Raw genomic sequence first — 18,117 nt, 5'->3', positions numbered from 1 at the left:
GTAGTAGCAGCAGCAGCAGTAGGAGTAGTGGCAGCAGTAGCAGCAGTAGTAGCAGCAGCAGCAGTAGTAGTAGCAGTAGGGGTAGCAGCAGTAGTAGCAGCAGTAGTGGCAGCAGCAGCAGTAGTAGCAGTTGTAGTAGTAGCAGTAGTAGTAGCAGTAGTAGTAGCAGTAGTAGTAGCAGTAGTAGTGGTAGCGGTAGCAGCATTAGTAGTAGCAGCAGTAGTAGTAGCAGTAGTAGCAGCAGCAGTAGTAGTTGCTGTAGTAGCAGTATTGGTAGTGATACGGCAGTAGTAGCAGCAGTAGGAACAGTAGTGGCAGCAGTAGTGGTAGCAGTAATCACAGCAGCAGTAGTAGTAGTGGTAGTCGTAGGGGTAGTGATAGCGGCAGTAGTAGTAGCAGCAGTGGTAGTAGCATCTGTGGATGAAGGAGAGAGCTGTGGATGAAGGAGGGAGCTGTGGATGAAGGAGAGAGCTGTGGATGAAGGAGGGAGCTGTGGATGAAGGAGGGAGCTGTGGGTGAAGGAGAGAGCTGTGGATGAAGGAGGGAGCTGTGGGTGAAGGAGGGAGCTGTGGGTGAAGGAGGGAGCTGTGGATGAAGGAGAGAGCTGTGGATGAAGGAGGGAGCTGTGGGTGAAGGAGGGAGCTGTGGATGAAGGAGAGAGCTGTGGATGAAGGAGAGAGCTGTGGATGAAGGAGGGAGCTGTGGATGAAGGAGAGAGCTGTGGGTGAAGGAGGGAGCTGTGGATGAAGGAGGGAGCTGTGGATGAAGGAGGGAGCTGTGGATGAAGGAGGGAGCTGTGGGTGAAGGAGAGAGCTGTGGATGAAGGAGAGAGCTGTGGGTGAAGGAGGGAGCTGTGGGTGAAGGAGGGAGCTGTGGATGAAGGAGAGAGCTGTGGGTGAAGGAGGGAGCTGTGGATGAAGGAGGGAGCTGTGGGTGAAGGAGGGAGCTGTGGATGAAGGAGGGAGCTGTGGATGAAGGAGGGAGCTGTGGGTGAAGGAGGGAGCTGTGGATGAAGGAGAGAGCTGTGGATGAAGGAGGGAGCTGTGGGTGAAGGAGGGAGCTGTGGGTGAAGGAGGGAGCTGTGGATGAAGGATGGAGCTATGGATGAAGGAGGGAGCTGTGGGTGAAGGAGGGAGCTGTGGGTGAAGGAGGGAGCTGTGGGTGAAGGAGGGAGCTGTGGGTGAAGGAGGGAGCTGTGGATGAAGGATGGAGCTATGGATGAAGGAGGGAGCTGTGGGTGAAGGAGGGAGCTATGGGTGAAGGAGGGAGCTGTGGGTGAAGGAGGGAGCTGTGGGTGAAGGAGGGAGCTGTGGATGAAGGAGAGAGCTGTGGGTGAAGGAGGGAGCTGTGGATGAAGGAGGGAGCTGTGGGTGAAGGAGGGAGCTGTGGGTGAAGGAGGGAGCTGTGGGTGAAGGAGGGAGCTGTGGATGAAGGAGAGAGCTGTGGATGAAGGAGCGAGATTGAAAACTAATTTCCGTAGAACTGCTTGTTGTGTTTTGTTTGTTGTCCTTCCCCCACACGTCCGATTAGCATGGCTGGCGACGTGCGGTGCACACACACACAAGGTGGAATTAAAGATGTTAAACCATCATCTCCTCTCCATCTCTCTCCCCACCTCTCTCCATCCCTCCATCTCTCTCTGCATCTCTCTCTGCATTTCTCCCCATCTCTCTCCCCCATCTCTCTCCCCCATCTCTCTCCCCCATCTCTCTCCCCCATCTTTCTCCCCCATCTCTCTCCCCCCATCTCTCTCCCCCATCTTTCTCCCCCATCTCTCTCCCCCATCTCTCTCCCCCATCTCTCTCCCCCATCTCTCTCCCCCATCTCTCTCCCCCCATCTCTCTCCCCCATCTCTCTCCCCCATCTTTCTCCCCCATCTCTCTCCCCCATCTCTCTCCCCCATCTCTCTCCCCCATCTCTCTCCCCCATCTCTCTCCCCCATCTCTCTCCCCCATCTCTCTCCCCCATCCTCTCTCCCCCATCTCTCTCCCCCATCTCTCTCCCCCATCTCTCTCCCCCATCTCTTTCCCCCATCTCTCTCCCCACCTTTCTCCCACCTCCCATCTCCATCTCCACCCCCCCACCCTCCCCCCCTCCCCACCCTCCCCACCCTCCTCCTCCCACCCTCCCCACCCTCCTCCCCACCCTCCTCCCCACCCTCCCCACCCTATCCCTCACAGGGCTCCTCTGCGGGCTACACATCTGCCAGTGCTCCACCTGCCGGGATGGACAACCCCCACCCCCCCCACCACCCCCAGCAGCAGCAGCAGCATTCTCCACCGCCCGTGGACCTCCAGAACATCGCTCCCTCGCTGCTGCCGAACACGCCGCCGCTCTACACGCCCATGTACTTCCCCGCCAGCGAGAAGCCCCCAGCCTACATCCCGTGACGAAGCATGGCCACACTGCGGGGAGGGGGGGGGAGTGGATGGGGAGATCATCGGTAGAAGCAGCAGCAGCAGTATCATCATCATGATCATCAGATGCAGCGGCAGCATCATCAGCAGCGGCAGCAGCGTCATCATCATCAGCAGCAGCAGCAGCATTATCATCAGCAGCAACATCATCAGCAGCAGCAGCAGCGTCATCATCATCAGCAGCAGCATTATCATCATCATCATCAGCATCATCATCATCAGCATCATCATCAGATGCAGCGGCAGCATCATGATCAGCAGCATTATTATCATCAGCATCATTATCATCAGCAGCATCATCATCATCAGCAGCAGCATCATCAGCATCATCATCAGCATCAGCAGCAGCATGATCAGCAGCTGTAGCAGTAGCAGCATTAACATGGTCATCATGCTCATCATCATCATCATCAGCACCAGCTGATGATGATGATGATGATGACGTAATGATGACACGGAAACTCCAAATATACAGCAGCAGGCATCGGCAGGGGTCGGGATCGAGCCCACGTGCTCCTGTCCACCAGGCGAGGTGGTGAACATCTCCTAGCCGCTGTGCACCTAGCCTGGCACAGCAGTCAACACATGGCACCTGCTGGGTCTGTCCCGTGACCTCCTGCACCTAGCCTGGCACAGCAGTCAACACATGGCACCTGCTGGGTCTGTCCCGTGACCTCCTGCACCTAGCCTGGCACAGCAGTCAACCCATGGTACCCGCTGGGTCTGTCCCGTGACCTCCTGCACCTAGCCTGGCACAGCAGTCAACCCATGGCACCTGCTGGGTCTGTCACGTGACCTCCTGCACCTAGCCTGGCACAGCAGTACAACTCATGGCACCTGCTGGGTCTGTCACGTGACCTCCTGCACCTAGCCTGGCACAGCAGTACAACCCATGGTACCCGCTGGGTCTGTCCCGTGACCTCCTGCACCTAGCCTGGCACAGCAATACAACCCATGGCACCTGCTGGGTCTGTCCCGTGACATCCTGCACCTAGCCTGGCACAGCAGTCAACCCATGGCACCTGCTGGGTCTGTCCCGTGACATCCTGCACCTAGCCTGGCACAGCAGTCAACACATGTCACCTGCTGGGTCTGTCCCGTGACCTCCTGCACCTAGCCTGGCACAGCAGTCAACCCATGGCACCTGCTGGGTCTGTCCCGTGACATCCTGCACCTAGCCTGGCACAGCAGTCAACCCATGGCACCTGCTGGGTCTGTCCCGTGACCTCCTGCACCTAGCCTGGCACAGCAGTCAACCCATGGCACCTGCTGGGTCTGTCCCGTGACATCCTGCACCTAGCCTGGCACAGCAGTCAACACATGTCACCTGCTGGGTCTGTCCCGTGACATCCTGCACCTAGCCTGGCACAGCAGTCAACACATGTCACCTGCTGGGTCTGTCCCGTGACATCCTGCACCTAGCCTGGCACAGCAGTCAACCCATGTCACCTGTTGGATCTGTCCCGTGACCTCCTGCACCTAGCCTGGCACAGCAGTCAACCCATGGCACCTGTTGGATCTGTCCCGTGACATCCTGCACCTAGCCTGGCACAGCAGTCAACCCATGGCACCTGCTGGGTCTGTCCCGTGACATCCTGCACCTAGCCTGGCACAGCAGTACAACCCATGGCACCTGCTGGGTCTGTCCCGTGACCTCCTGCACCTAGCCTGGCACAGCAGTACAACTCATGGCACCTGCTGGGTCTGTCACGTGACCTCCTGCACCTAGCCTGGCACAGCAGTACAACCCATGGTACCCGCTGGGTCTGTCCCGTGACCTCCTGCACCTAGCCTGGCACAGCAATACAACCCATGGCACCTGCTGGGTCTGTCCCGCGACCTCCTGCACCTAGCCTGGCACAGCAGTACAACCCATGGCACCTGCTGGGTCTGTCCCGTGACCTCCTGCACTTAGCCTGGCACAGCAGTCAACCCATGGCACCTGCTGGGTCTGTCCCGTGACCTCCTGCACCTAGCCTGGCACAACAGTCAACCCATGTCACCTGGGTCTGTCCCGTGACCTCCTCCTCCTGCACCTAGCCTGGCACAGCAGTACAACTCATGTCACCTGTTGGGTCTGTCCCGTGACCTCCTCCTCCTGCACCTAGCCTGGCACAGCAGTACAACCCATGTCACCTGTTGGGTCTGTCCCGTGACCTCCTCCTCCTGCACCTAGCCTGGCACAGCAGTCAACCCATATCACCTGGGTCTGTTCCGTGACCTCCTGCACCTAGCCTGGCACAGCAGTCAACCCATATCACCTGGGTCTGTTCCGTGACCTCCTGCACCTAGCCTGGCACAGCAGTACAACTCATGTCACCTGTTGGGTCTGACCCGTGACCTCCTCCTCCTGCACCTAGCCTGGCACAGCAGTACAACGCATGGCACCTGCTGGGTCTGTCATCCACATCTCGCGCTCCATGCTCAAGGTGCACCTAGCCTGGCACGAGCGCCGCGGTGACGTCACCGGCCACTGTTGCTGCTGTTGTGTTCGCCGTGCAATTCGTGATGCACGTTGTCCGACGTTTCGCTCCTCGTGCCTGGAGATTCTTAATTTAACGTAACAGATGTCGATGAATCTTCGCGCAATCGCGAGTCAATTTTAGCTGAGCGGACCCTGTGTCTGAGAGTGGAAATTCCACATTCCCATGGGCGGGGACGAGGGGGGAGTGTGAGTTTGAACAATGCACATTATAATGAAACCCCGTGTGATTGAATATACTCGGTAATTATTTTGCTTTGTCCGTTTCTCTTCGTGTTGAGCTGGCGTGGCCAAAAGCATTTGCACCTCATTTGCATCTCATTTGCATATATTTTGTGCGGTTCATGTACGAACCAGTTGCGTAATCATTTGCGTATCGTTTGCACAGTGTGGAGCCAGATGGAACAGATGGAGATTAGTCCACGCACCCACCAACTCACCCACCCACCTCCCCACCAACTCATCCACTCACCAACTCACCCACCCACCAACTCACCCACCCACCAACTCACCCACCCACATACCCACCCACCCACCAACTCACCCACCTACCCACCCACCAACTCACCCACCTACCCACCCACCCACCTACCGACCCACCCACCCACCCACCCACCTACCCTCCCACCCACCTACCCACCCACCATCTCACCCACCCACCTACCCACCCACCAACTCACCCACCTCCCCACCGACCCACCAACTCACCGACCCACCAACTCACCCACCCACCAACTCACCCACCCACCAACTCACCCACCCACCCACATACCCACCCACGTACCCACCCACCAACTCACCCACCCACCTACCCACCCACCAACTCACTCACCCACCCACCCAGCCACCTACCTATCCACCAACTCACCCACCTACCCACCCACCCACCCACCAACTCACCCACCCACCTACCCATCCACAAACTCACCCATCCACCTTCCAACCCACCAACTCACCCACCCACCTACCCACCCACCAACTCACTCACCTACCCAGCCACCTACCTATCCACCAACTCACCCACCTACCCACCCACCCACCCACCCACCCACCAACTCACCCACCCACCTACCCATCCACAAACTCACCCATCCACCTACCAACCCACCAACTCACCCACCTACCCACCCACCAACTCACTCACCTACCCAGCCACCTACCTATCCACCAACTCACCCACCCACCTACCCATCCATCTACCAACCCACATACCCACCCACCATTTCAGCCACCCACCTACACACCTAACCACCCACCAACTCAGCCACCCACCTACCCACCCACCTACCCACTCACCTACCCATCCATCTACCAACCCACATACCCACCCACCATTTCAGCCACCCACCTACACACCTAACCACCCACCAATTCAGCCACCCACCCACCAACCCAGCCACCCACCTACCCACCCACCTACCCACCCATCTACCAACCCACATACCCCACCCACCAACTCACTCACTCACCCATCCAGCCACCTACCTATCCACAAACTCACCCACCCACCTACCCACCCACCTACCCATCCACAAACTCACCCACCCACCTACCTCCCCACCAACTCACCCACCCACCCACCTCCCCACCAACTCACCCACCCACCAACTCACCCACCCACCAACTCACCCACCCACCAACTCACCCACCCACCTACCCACCCACCAACTCACCCACCCACCTACCCATCCATTTACCAACCCACATACCCACCCACCAACGCACTCACCCACCTACCCACCCACCAACTCACCCACCCACCTACCTATCCACCAACTTACCCAACCACCTACCCACCCACCCACCAACTCACCCACCCACAAACTCACCCATCCACCTACCAACCCACCAACTCACCCACGCACCAACTCAACCACCCACCTACCCACCCACCAACTCACCCACCCACAAACTCACCCACCCACCTACCCACCCACCAACTCAACCACCCACCTACCCACCCACCAACTCTCCCACCCACCTACCCATCCATTTACCAACCCACATACCCACCCCACCAACCCAGCCACCCACCTACCCACCCACCAACCCACCCACCAACTCAGCCACCCCACCTATGAAGGCCGGCAACTGTGGCACACTGAAAGGTGGGTGGGTAGCCAGCAACAGCACGTCCGCACGGCCGTCTTTGTCTCTCTCACACACGCGGCGACACAGGCACAGTGACACACCGAGATGACCGGTAGATGCACCACCAGCTGTACCCCCCCTACTGTGCCAGGCTAGGTGCAGGAGGAGGTCACGGGACAGACCCAGCAGGTGCCACGGGTTGGCCGACTGAGATGACCGGTAGATGCACCACCAGCTGTACCCCCTACTGTGCCAGGCTAGGTGCAAGAGGAGGTCACGGGACAGACCCAGCAGGTGCCACGGGTTGGCCGACTGAGATGACCGGTAGATGCACCACCAGCTGTACCCCCCTACTATGCATTTGATCCGCCCGGCGCTCCGCTCGATGTTGTGAGCGTCGATCCTCTGCCCTCCGTTGTTGTTGGTGGAGGACGACTGCCTCCTACTGCCCAGTAGCAGCAACAGCGTCCTTAATGAGCCTCCTCCACAGAGGCCAATCTTGACACCGCTGGTACCGCTCATCGGCAAGTCCACTCAGCTCCACATCTTCCTGTACCACATCACTCCATCTCTTCTCTAGCCCGTGCCACCCACTCATCCATCAGCTCCATCTCTTCTCTAGCCCGTGTCACCCACTCATCCACCCACTCACCCACCCACTCACCCACCCACCCACTCACCCACCCGCACACCAACTCACTCACCCACCCACTCATCCATAATCTCCATCTCTTCTCTAGCCCGTGTCACCCACCCACCCACCCACCCACCCACCCACCCACCCACCCACCCACCCACTCACCCACCCACCCACCCACTCACCCACCCACCCACCCACCCACTCACCCACCCACCCACCCACTCACCCACCCACCCACCCACCCACTCACCCACCCACTCACCCACCCACCCACCCACCCACTCACCCACCCACCCACCCACTCACCCACCCACCCACCCACCCACCCACCCACTCACCCACCCACCCACCCACTCACCCACCCACCCACTCCCCCACCCACCCACCCACTCACCCACTCACCCACCCACCCACCCACTCACCCACCCACCCACTCACCACCCACCCACTCACCACCCATCCACCCATCCACCCACTCACCCACCCACCCACCCACTCACCCACTCACCCAATCACCCACCATCTCCATCTCTTCTCGAGCCAGTGCCACCCACCCACCCACTCACCCACCGACTCACCCACCCACTCACTCACCCACCCACCCACTCACTCACCCACCCACCCACTCACCCACCCACTCACTCACCCACCCATCCACTCACCCACCCACCCACTCACTCACTCACTCACCCACCCACCCACTCACTCACTCACTCACCCACCCACCCACTCACTCACTCACCCACCTACCCACCCACCCACTCACCCATCAGCTCCATCTCTTCTCGAGCCCGTGCCACCCACTCACCCACTCACCCAACCACCTACCCACTCACCCACCAACTCACCCACCCACCAACTCACCCACCCACCAACTCACCCACCCACTCACCCACTCACCCACCAACTCACCCACCCACCCACTCACCCACCCACCCACTCACTCACCCACCCACTCACCCACCCACTCACCCTTCAGCTCCACCTCTCCTCTATCGACTTGACCACCTCGTTCCATTCACTCCCATCGCCCTGGCACCACCTCGTGTCCCACCGGAGTCGACGTCGTCACGAGAGAATTTTTATTGACAAAGCGTCCGGGACCCCCCCCCCCCCCCCGGGGTCCATTCACTCACAACGACGAAGGGGGCCGAGGGGGGGGGGGGCGGTGGGGGGGGTGAGGCGAGGCCAGGTGAGGTTCACAGTGGACGTGTCGTGCTATGGGAGAGAGTGGCTATGAGAGTGAGTGAGTGGCTATGAGAGTGAGTGGCTATGAGAGTGAGTGAGTGGCTATGAGAGTGAGTGAGTGGCTATGTGAGTGAGTGAGTGGCTATGAGAGTGAGTGAGTGGCTATGAGAGTGAGTGAGTGGCTATGAGAGTGAGTGGCTATGAGAGTGAGTAGCTATGAGAGTGAGTGAGTGGCTATGAGAGTGAGTGAGTGGCTATGAGAGTGAGTGAGTGGCTATGAGAGTGAGTGAGTGGCTATGAGAGTGAGTGAGTGGCTATGAGAGTGAGTGGCTATGAGAGTGAGTGAGTGGCTATGAGAGTGAGTGAGTGGCTATGAGAGTGAGTGAGTGGCTATGTGAGTGAGTGAGTGGCTATGAGAGTGAGTGAGTGGCTATGAGAGTGAGTGAGTGGCTATGAGAGTGAGTGGCTATGAGAGTGAGTGAGTGGCTATGAGAGTGAGTGAGTGGCTATGTGAGTGAGTGAGTGGCTATGTGAGTGAGTGAGTGGCTATGAGAGTGAGTGAGTGGCTATGAGAGTGAGTGAGTGGCTATGTGAGTGAGTGAGTGGCTATGAGAGTGAGTGAGTGGCTATGAGAGTGAGTGAGTGGCTATGTGAGTGAGTGAGTGGCTATGAGAGTGAGTGAGTGGCTATGTGAGTGAGTGAGTGGCTATGAGAGTGAGTGAGTGGCTATGAGAGTGAGTGAGTGGCTATGAGAGTGAGTGAGTGGCTATGAGAGTGAGTGAGTGGCTATGTGAGTGAGTGAGTGGCTATGAGAGTGAGTGAGTGGCTATGAGAGTGAGTGAGTGGCTATGAGAGTGAGTGAGTGGCTATGAGAGTGAGTGGCTATGAGAGTGAGTGAGTGGCTATGAGAGTGAGTGAGTGGCTATGAGAGTGAGTGGCTATGAGAGTGAGTAGCTATGAGAGTGAGTGAGTGGCTATGAGAGTGAGTGAGTGGCTATGTGAGTGAGTGAGTGGCTATGAGAGTGAGTGAGTGGCTATGAGAGTGAGTGAGTGGCTATGAGAGTGAGTGAGTGGCTATGAGAGTGAGTGAGTGGCTATGAGAGTGAGTGGCTATGAGAGTGAGTAGCTATGAGAGTGAGTGAGTGGCTATGAGAGTGAGTGGCTATGAGAGTGAGTGAGTGGCTATGAGAGTGAGTGGCTATGAGAGTGAGTGAGTGGCTATGTGAGTGAGTGAGTGGCTATGAGAGTGAGTGAGTGGCTATGAGAGTGAGTGAGTGGCTATGAGAGTGAGTGAGTGGCTATGAGAGTGAGTGGCTATGAGAGTGAGTGAGTGGCTATGAGAGTGAGTGAGTGGCTATGAGAGTGAGTGGCTATGAGAGTGAGTAGCTATGAGAGTGAGTGAGTGGCTATGAGAGTGAGTGAGTGGCTATGTGAGTGAGTGAGTGGCTATGAGAGTGAGTGAGTGGCTATGAGAGTGAGTGAGTGGCTATGAGAGTGAGTGAGTGGCTATGAGAGTGAGTGAGTGGCTATGAGAGTGAGTGGCTATGAGAGTGAGTAGCTATGAGAGTGAGTGAGTGGCTATGAGAGTGAGTGGCTATGAGAGTGAGTGAGTGGCTATGAGAGTGAGTGGCTATGAGAGTGAGTGAGTGGCTATGAGAGTGAGTGGCTATGAGAGTGAGTGAGTGGCTATGAGAGTGAGTGAGTGGCTATGAGAGTGAGTGGCTATGAGAGTGAGTGGCTATGAGAGTGAGTGAGTGGCTATGTGAGTGAGTGAGTGGCTATGAGAGTGAGTGAGTGGCTATGAGAGTGAGTGGCTATGAGAGTGAGTGGCTATGAGAGTGAGTGAGTGGCTATGAGAGTGAGTGAGTGGCTATGAGAGTGAGTGAGTGGCTATGAGAGTGAGTGAGTGGCTATGTGAGTGAGTGAGTGGCTATGAGAGTGAGTGAGTGGCTATGAGAGTGAGTGAGTGGCTATGAGAGTGAGTGAGTGGCTATGAGAGTGAGTGAGTGGCTATGAGAGTGAGTGGCTATGAGAGTGAGTGAGTGGCTATGAGAGTGAGTGAGTGGCTATGAGAGTGAGTGAGTGGCTATGAGAGTGAGTGAGTGGCTATGAGAGTGAGTGAGTGGCTATGAGAGTGAGTGAGTGGCTATGTGAGTGAGTGAGTGGCTATGAGAGTGAGTGAGTGGCTATGAGAGTGAGTGAGTGGCTATGAGAGTGAGTGAGTGGCTATGAGAGTGAGTGAGTGGCTATGAGAGTGAGTGAGTAGCTATGAGAGTGAGTGAGTGGCTATGAGAGTGAGTGAGTGGCTATGAGAGTGAGTGAGTAGCTATGAGAGTGAGTGAGTGGCTATGAGAGTGAGTGAGTGGCTATGAGAGTGAGTGAGTGGCTATGAGAGTGAGTGAGTGGCTATGAGAGTGAGTGAGTGGCTATGAGAGTGAGTGAGTGGCTATGAGAGTGAGTGGCTATGAGAGTGAGTGAGTGGCTATGAGAGTGAGTGAGTGGCTATGAGAGTGAGTGGCTATGAGAGTGAGTGAGTGGCTATGAGAGTGAGTGGCTATGTGAGTGAGTGAGTGGCTATGAGAGTGAGTGAGTGGCTATGAGAGTGAGTGAGTAGCTATGTGAGTGAGTGAGTAGCTATGAGAGTGAGTGAGTGGCTATGAGAGTGAGTGGCTATGAGAGTGAGTGAGTGGCTATGAGAGTGAGTGAGTGGCTATGAGAGTGAGTGGCTATGAGAGTGAGTGAGTGGCTATGAGAGTGAGTGAGTAGCTATGAGAGTGAGTGAGTGGCTATGAGAGTGAGTGAGTGGCTATGAGAGTGAGTGGCTATGAGAGTGAGTGAGTGGCTATGAGAGTGAGTGAGTAGCTATGAGAGTGAGTGAGTGGCTATGAGAGTGAGTGAGTGGCTATGAGAGTGAGTGGCTATGAGAGTGAGTGAGTGGCTATGAGAGTGAGTGAGTGGCTATGAGAGTGAGTGGCTATGAGAGTGAGTGAGTGGCTATGAGAGTGAGTGAGTGGCTATGAGAGTGAGTGAGTGGCTATGAGAGTGAGTGAGTGGCTATGAGAGTGAGTGAGTGGCTATGTGAGTGAGTGAGTGGCTATGAGAGTGAGTGAGTGGCTATGAGAGTGAGTGAGTGGCTATGTGAGTGAGTGAGTGGCTATGAGAGTGAGTGGCTATGAGAGTGAGTGAGTGGCTATGAGAGTGAGTGAGTAGCTATGAGAGTGAGTGAGTGGCTATGTGAGTGAGTGAGTAGCTATGAGAGTGAGTGGCTATGAGAGTGAGTGAGTGGCTATGAGAGTGAGTGAGTAGCTATGTGAGTGAGTGAGTGGCTATGAGAGTGAGTGAGTGGCTATGAGAGTGAGTGGCTATGAGAGTGAGTGAGTAGCTATGAGAGTGAGTAGCTATGAGAGTGAGTGAGTAGCTATGAGAGTGAGTGAGTGGCTATGTGAGTGAGTGAGTGGCTATGTGAGTGAGTGAGTGGCTATGAGAGTGAGTGAGTGGCTATGTGAGTGAGTGAGTGGCTATGAGAGTGAGTGAGTGGCTATGAGAGTGAGTGAGTGGCTATGAGAGTGAGTGAGTGGCTATGAGAGTGAGTGAGTGGCTATGTGAGTGAGTGAGTGGCTATGAGAGTGAGTGAGTGGCTATGAGAGTGAGTGGCTATGAGAGTGAGTGAGTAGCTATGAGAGTGAGTGAGTGGCTATGTGAGTGAGTGAGTGGCTATGTGAGTGAGTGAGTGGCTATGAGAGTGAGTGAGTGGCTATGAGAGTGAGTGAGTGGCTATGAGAGTGAGTGAGTGGCTATGAGAGTGAGTGAGTGGCTATGAGAGTGAGTGAGTGGCTATGAGAGTGAGTGAGTGGCTATGTGAGTGAGTGAGTGGCTATGAGAGTGAGTGAGTGGCTATGAGAGTGAGTGGCTATGAGAGTGAGTGAGTGGCTATGAGAGTGAGTGGCTATGAGAGTGAGTGAGTGGCTATGAGAGTGAGTGAGTGGCTATGAGAGTGAGTGAGTGGCTATGAGAGTGAGTGAGTGGCTATGAGAGTGAGTGAGTGGCTATGAGAGTGAGTGGCTATGAGAGTGAGTGAGTGGCTATGAGAGTGAGTGAGTGGCTATGAGAGTGAGTGAGTGGCTATGAGAGTGAGTGAGTGGCTATGAGAGTGAGTGAGTGGCTATGAGAGTGAGTGAGTGGCTATGAGAGTGAGTGAGTGGCTATGTGAGTGAGTGAGTGGCTATGAGAGTGAGTGAGTGGCTATGAGAGTGAGTGGCTATGAGAGTGAGTGGCTATGAGAGTGAGTGAGTGGCTATGAGAGTGAGTGAGTGGCTATGAGAGTGAGTGGCTATGAGAGTGAGTGGCTATGAGAGTGAGTGAGTGGCTATGAGAGTGAGTGAGTGGCTATGTGAGTGAGTGAGTGGCTATGTGAGTGAGTGAGTAGCTATGAGAGTGAGTGAGTGGCTATGTGAGTGAGTGGCTATGAGAGTGAGTGGCTATGAGAGTGAGTGAGTGGCTATGAGAGTGAGTAGCTATGAGAGTGAGTGAGTGGCTATGAGAGTGAGTGAGTGGCTATGAGAGTGAGTGGCTATGAGAGTGAGTGAGTGGCTATGAGAGTGAGTGAGTGGCTATGAGAGTGAGTGGCTATGAGAGTGAGTGAGTGGCTATGAGAGTGAGTGGCTATGAGAGTGAGTGAGTGGCTATGTGAGTGAGTGAGTGGCTATGAGAGTGAGTGAGTGGCTATGAGAGTGAGTGAGTGGCTATGAGAGTGAGTGAGTGGCTATGAGAGTGAGTGGCTATGAGAGTGAGTGAGTGGCTATGAGAGTGAGTGAGTGGCTATGAGAGTGAGTGAGTGGCTATGAGAGTGAGTGGCTATGAGAGTGAGTGAGTGGCTATGTGAGTGAGTGAGTGAGTGGCTATGAGAGTGAGTGAGTGGCTATGAGAGTGAGTAGCGATGGGAGTGAGTGAGTGGCTATGAGAGTGAGTGGCTATGAGAGTGAGTGAGTGGCTATGAGAGTGAGTGAGTGGCTATGAGAGTGAGTGGCTATGAGAGTGAGTGAGTGGCTATGAGAGTGAGTGAGTGGCTATGAGAGTGAGTGAGTGGCTATGAGAGTGAGTGAGTGGCTATGAGAGTGAGTGAGTGGCTATGAGAGTGAGTGGCTATGAGAGTGAGTGAGTGGCTATGAGAGTGAGTGAGTGGCTATGAGAGTGAGTGGCTATGAGAGTGAGTGAGTGGCTATGAGAGTGAGTGAGTGGCTATGAGAGTGAGTGGCTATGAGAGTGAGTGAGTGGCTATGAGAGTGAGTGAGTGGCTATGAGAGTGAGTAGCTATGAGAGTGAGTGGCTATGAGAGTGAGTGGCTATGAGAGTGAGTAGCTATGAGAGTGAGTGAGTGGCTATGAGAGTGAGTAGCTATGAGAGTGAGTGAGTAGCTATGAGAGTGAGTGGCTATGAGAGTGAGTAGCTATGAGAGTGAGTGAGTGGCTATGAGAGTGAGTGAGTAGCTATGAGAGTGAGTGGCGATGAGAGTGAGTGAGTGGCTATGAGAGTGAGTGGCTATGAGAGTGAGTGAGTGGCTATGAGAGTGAGTGAGTGGCTATGAGAGTGAGTGGCGATGAGAGTGAGTGAGTGGCTATGAGAGTGAGTGAGTGGCTATGAGAGTGAGTGAGTGGCTATGAGAGTGAGTGAGTGAGTGGCTATGTGAGTGAGTGAGTGGCTATGAGAGTGAGTGAGTGGCTATGAGAGTGAGTGGCGATGAGAGTGAGTGAGTAGCTATGAGAGTGAGTGAGTGGCTATGAGAGTGAGTGGCTATGAGAGTGAGTGGCTATGAGAGTGAGTGAGTGGCTATGAGAGTGAGTGAGTGGCTATGAGAGTGAGTGAGTGGCTATGAGAGTGAGTGAGTGGCTATGTGAGTGAGTGAGTGGCTATGAGAGTGAGTGAGTGGCTATGAGAGTGAGTGGCTATGAGAGTGAGTGAGTGGCTATGAGAGTGAGTGAGTGGCTATGAGAGTGAGTGGCTATGAGAGTGAGTGAGTGGCTATGAGAGTGAGTGGCGATGAGAGTGAGTGAGTAGCTATGAGAGTGAGTGAGTGGCTATGAGAGTGAGTGGCTATGAGAGTGAGTGGCTATGAGAGTGAGTGAGTGGCTATGAGAGTGAGTGAGTGGCTATGAGAGTGAGTGAGTGGCTATGAGAGTGAGTGAGTGGCTATGAGAGTGAGTGAGTGGCTATGTGAGTGAGTGAGTGGCTATGAGTGAGTGAGTGGCTATGAGAGTGAGTGGCTATGAGAGTGAGTGAGTGGCTATGAGAGTGAGTGAGTGGCTATGAGAGTGAGTAGGCTATGAGAGTGAGTGAGTGGCTATGAGAGTGAGTAGCTATGAGAGTGAGTGAGTGGCTATGAGAGTGAGTAGCGATGAGAGTGAGTGAGTAGCTATGAGAGTGAGTGGCTATGAGAGTGAGTGAGTGGCTATGAGAGTGAGTGAGTGGCTATGAGAGTGAGTGGCTATGAGAGTGAGTGAGTGGCTATGAGAGTGAGTGAGTGGCTATGAGAGTGAGTGAGTGAGTGGCTATGTGAGTGAGTGAGTGGCTATGAGAGTGAGTGAGTGGCTATGAGAGTGAGTGGCTATGAGAGTGAGTGAGTGGCTATGAGAGTGAGTGAGTGGCTATGAGAGTGAGTGAGTGGCTATGAGAGTGAGTGAGTGGCTATGAGAGTGAGTGAGTGGCTATGAGAGTGAGTGAGTGGCTATGAGAGTGAGTGAGTGGCTATGAGAGTGAGTAGCTATGAGAGTGAGTGAGTGGCTATGAGAGTGAGTGAGTGGCTATGAGAGTGAGTGGCTATGAGAGTGAGTGAGTGGCTATGAGAGTGAGTGAGTGGCTATGAGAGTGAGTGGCTATGAGAGTGAGTGAGTGGCTATGAGAGTGAGTGAGTGGCTATGAGAGTGAGTGGCTATGAGAGTGAGTGAGTGGCTATGAGAGTGAGTGAGTGGCTATGAGAGTGAGTGAGTGGCTATGAGAGTGAGTGAGTGGCTATGAGAGTGAGTGAGTGGCTATGAGAGTGAGTGGCTATGAGAGTGAGTGAGTGGCTATGAGAGTGAGTGAGTGGCTATGAGAGTGAGTAGCTATGAGAGTGAGTGGCTATGAGAGTGAGTGAGTAGCTATGAGAGTGAGTGGCTATGAGAGTGAGTAGCTATGAGAGTGAGTGAGTGGCTATGAGAGTGAGTGAGTGGCTATGAGAGTGAGTAGCTATGAGAGTGAGTGAGTGGCTATGAGAGTGAGTGGCTATGAGAGTGAGTGAGTGGCTATGAGAGTGAGTGAGTGGCTATGAGAGTGAGTAGGCTATGAGAGTGAGTGAGTGGCTATGAGAGTGAGTGGCTATGAGAGTGAGTGGCTATGAGAGTGAGTGAGTGGCTATGAGAGTGAGTGAGTGGCTATGAGAGTGAGTGAGTGGCTATGAGAGTGAGTAGCGATGAGAGTGAGTGAGTGGCTATGAGAGTGAGTGAGTGGCTATGAGAGTGAGTGAGTGGCTATGAGAGTGAGTGAGTGGCTATGAGAGTGAGTGAGTGGCTATGAGAGTGAGTGAGTGGCTATGAGAGTGAGTGAGTGGCTATGAGAGTGAGTGAGTGGCTATGAGAGTGAGTGAGTGGCTATGAGAGTGAGTGAGTGGCTATGAGAGTGAGTGGCTATGAGAGTGAGTGAGTGGCTATGAGAGTGAGTGAGTGGCTATGTGAGTGAGTGAGTAGCTATGAGAGTGAGTGGCTATGAGAGTGAGTGAGTGGCTATGCTAGAGTGAGTGAGTGGCTATGAGAGTGAGTGAGTGGCTATGAGAGTGAGTGGCTATGAGAGTGAGTGAGTGGCTATGAGAGTGAGTGTGCTATGAGAGTGAGTGAGTGGCTATGAGAGTGAGTGAGTGGCTATGAGAGTGAGTGAGTGGCTATGAGAGTGAGTGAGTGGCTATGAGAGTGAGTGCTATGAGAGTGAGTGAGTGGCTATGAGAGTGAGTGGCTATGAGAGTGAGTGAGTGGCTATGAGAGTGAGTGAGTGGCTATGAGAGTGAGTGAGTGGCTATGTGAGTGAGTGAGTGGCTATGAGAGTGAGTGAGTGGCTATGAGAGTGAGTGAGTGGCTATGAGAGTGAGTGAGTGGCTATGTGAGTGAGTGAGTGGCTATGAGAGTGAGTGAGTGGCTATGAGAGTGAGTGAGTGGCTATGAGAGTGAGTGAGTGGCTATGAGAGGTGAGGCTATGAGAGTGGAGTGGCTATGAGAGTGAGTGAGTGGCTATGAGAGTGAGTGAGTGGCTATGAGAGTGAGTGGCTATGAGAGTGAGTGAGTGGCTATGAGAGTGAGTGGCTATGAGAGTGAGTGGCTATGAGAGTGAGTGAGTGGCTATGAGAGTGAGTGAGTGGCTATGAGAGTGAGTGGCTATGAGAGTGAGTGAGTGGCTATGAGAGTGAGTGAGTGGCTATGAGAGTGAGTGAGTGGCTATGAGAGTGAGTGGCTATGAGAGTGAGTGGCTATGAGAGTGAGTGAGTGGCTATGAGAGTGAGTGAGTGGCTATGAGAGTGAGTGAGTGGCTATGAGAGTGAGTGAGTGGCTATGAGAGTGAGTGAGTGGCTATGAGAGTGAGTGGCTATGAGAGTGAGTGAGTGGCTATGTGAGTGAGTGAGTGGCTATGAGAGTGAGTGGCTATGAGAGTGAGTGAGTGGCTATGAGAGTGAGTGAGTGGCTATGTGAGTGAGTGAGTGGCTATGGTGAGTGAGTGGCTATGAGAGTGAGTGAGTAGCTATGAGAGTGAGTGAGTGGCTATGAGAGTGAGTGAGTGGCTATGAGAGTGAGTGAGTGGCTATGAGAGTGAGTGAGTGGCTATGAGAGTGAGTGAGTGGCTATGAGAGTGAGTGAGTAGCTATGAGAGTGAGTGAGTGGCTATGAGAGTGAGTGAGTAGCTATGAGAGTGAGTGGCTATGAGAGTGAGTGGCTATGAGAGTGAGTGAGTGGCTATGAGAGTGAGTGCTATGTGAGTGAGTGGCTATGAGAGTGAGTGGCTATGAGAGTGAGTGAGTGGCTATGAGAGTGAGTAGCTATGAGAGTGAGTGAGTGCTATGAGAGTGAGTGAGTGGCTATGAGAGTGAGTGAGTGGCTATGAGAGTGAGTGGCTATGAGAGTGAGTGAGTGGCTATGAGAGTGAGTAGCTATGAGAGTGAGTGAGTGGCTATGAGAGTGAGTGAGTGGCTATGTGAGTGAGTGGCTATGAGAGTGAGTGAGTGGCTATGAGAGTGAGTGGCTATGAGAGTGAGTGAGTGGCTATGTGATGTGAGTAGCTATGAG

The 18,117-nt window shown here is 54.4% G+C and overlaps 1 protein-coding gene across 5 annotated transcripts in view; it reads left to right on the top strand.

Moving 5' to 3' along the window:
* The window catches only part of LOC144952339 (transmembrane protein 255B-like), a 39,335-nt gene extending 34,190 nt beyond the window's left edge, over positions 1-5,145 (top strand). For all 5 annotated transcript variants that reach the window (XM_078882712.1, XM_078882710.1, XM_078882711.1 and 2 more), the window contains one exon: positions 2,181-5,145. In XM_078882712.1, coding sequence (XP_078738838.1) covers positions 2,181-2,390 — 210 coding nt within the window. In that variant the 3' untranslated portion in view covers positions 2,391-5,145. The remainder of the gene's footprint in view (positions 1-2,180) is intronic.
* The last annotated feature ends 12,972 nt before the right edge of the window (positions 5,146-18,117 follow it).

This window comes from Lampetra fluviatilis, chromosome 67, assembly GCF_964198595.1.
Source record: "Lampetra fluviatilis chromosome 67, kcLamFluv1.1, whole genome shotgun sequence".
In the NCBI taxonomy this organism is placed as follows: domain Eukaryota; kingdom Metazoa; phylum Chordata; class Hyperoartia; order Petromyzontiformes; family Petromyzontidae; genus Lampetra; species Lampetra fluviatilis.
Note: the sequence above shows the minus strand (reverse complement) of the source record. Positions and strands in the feature narration are given on the sequence as shown.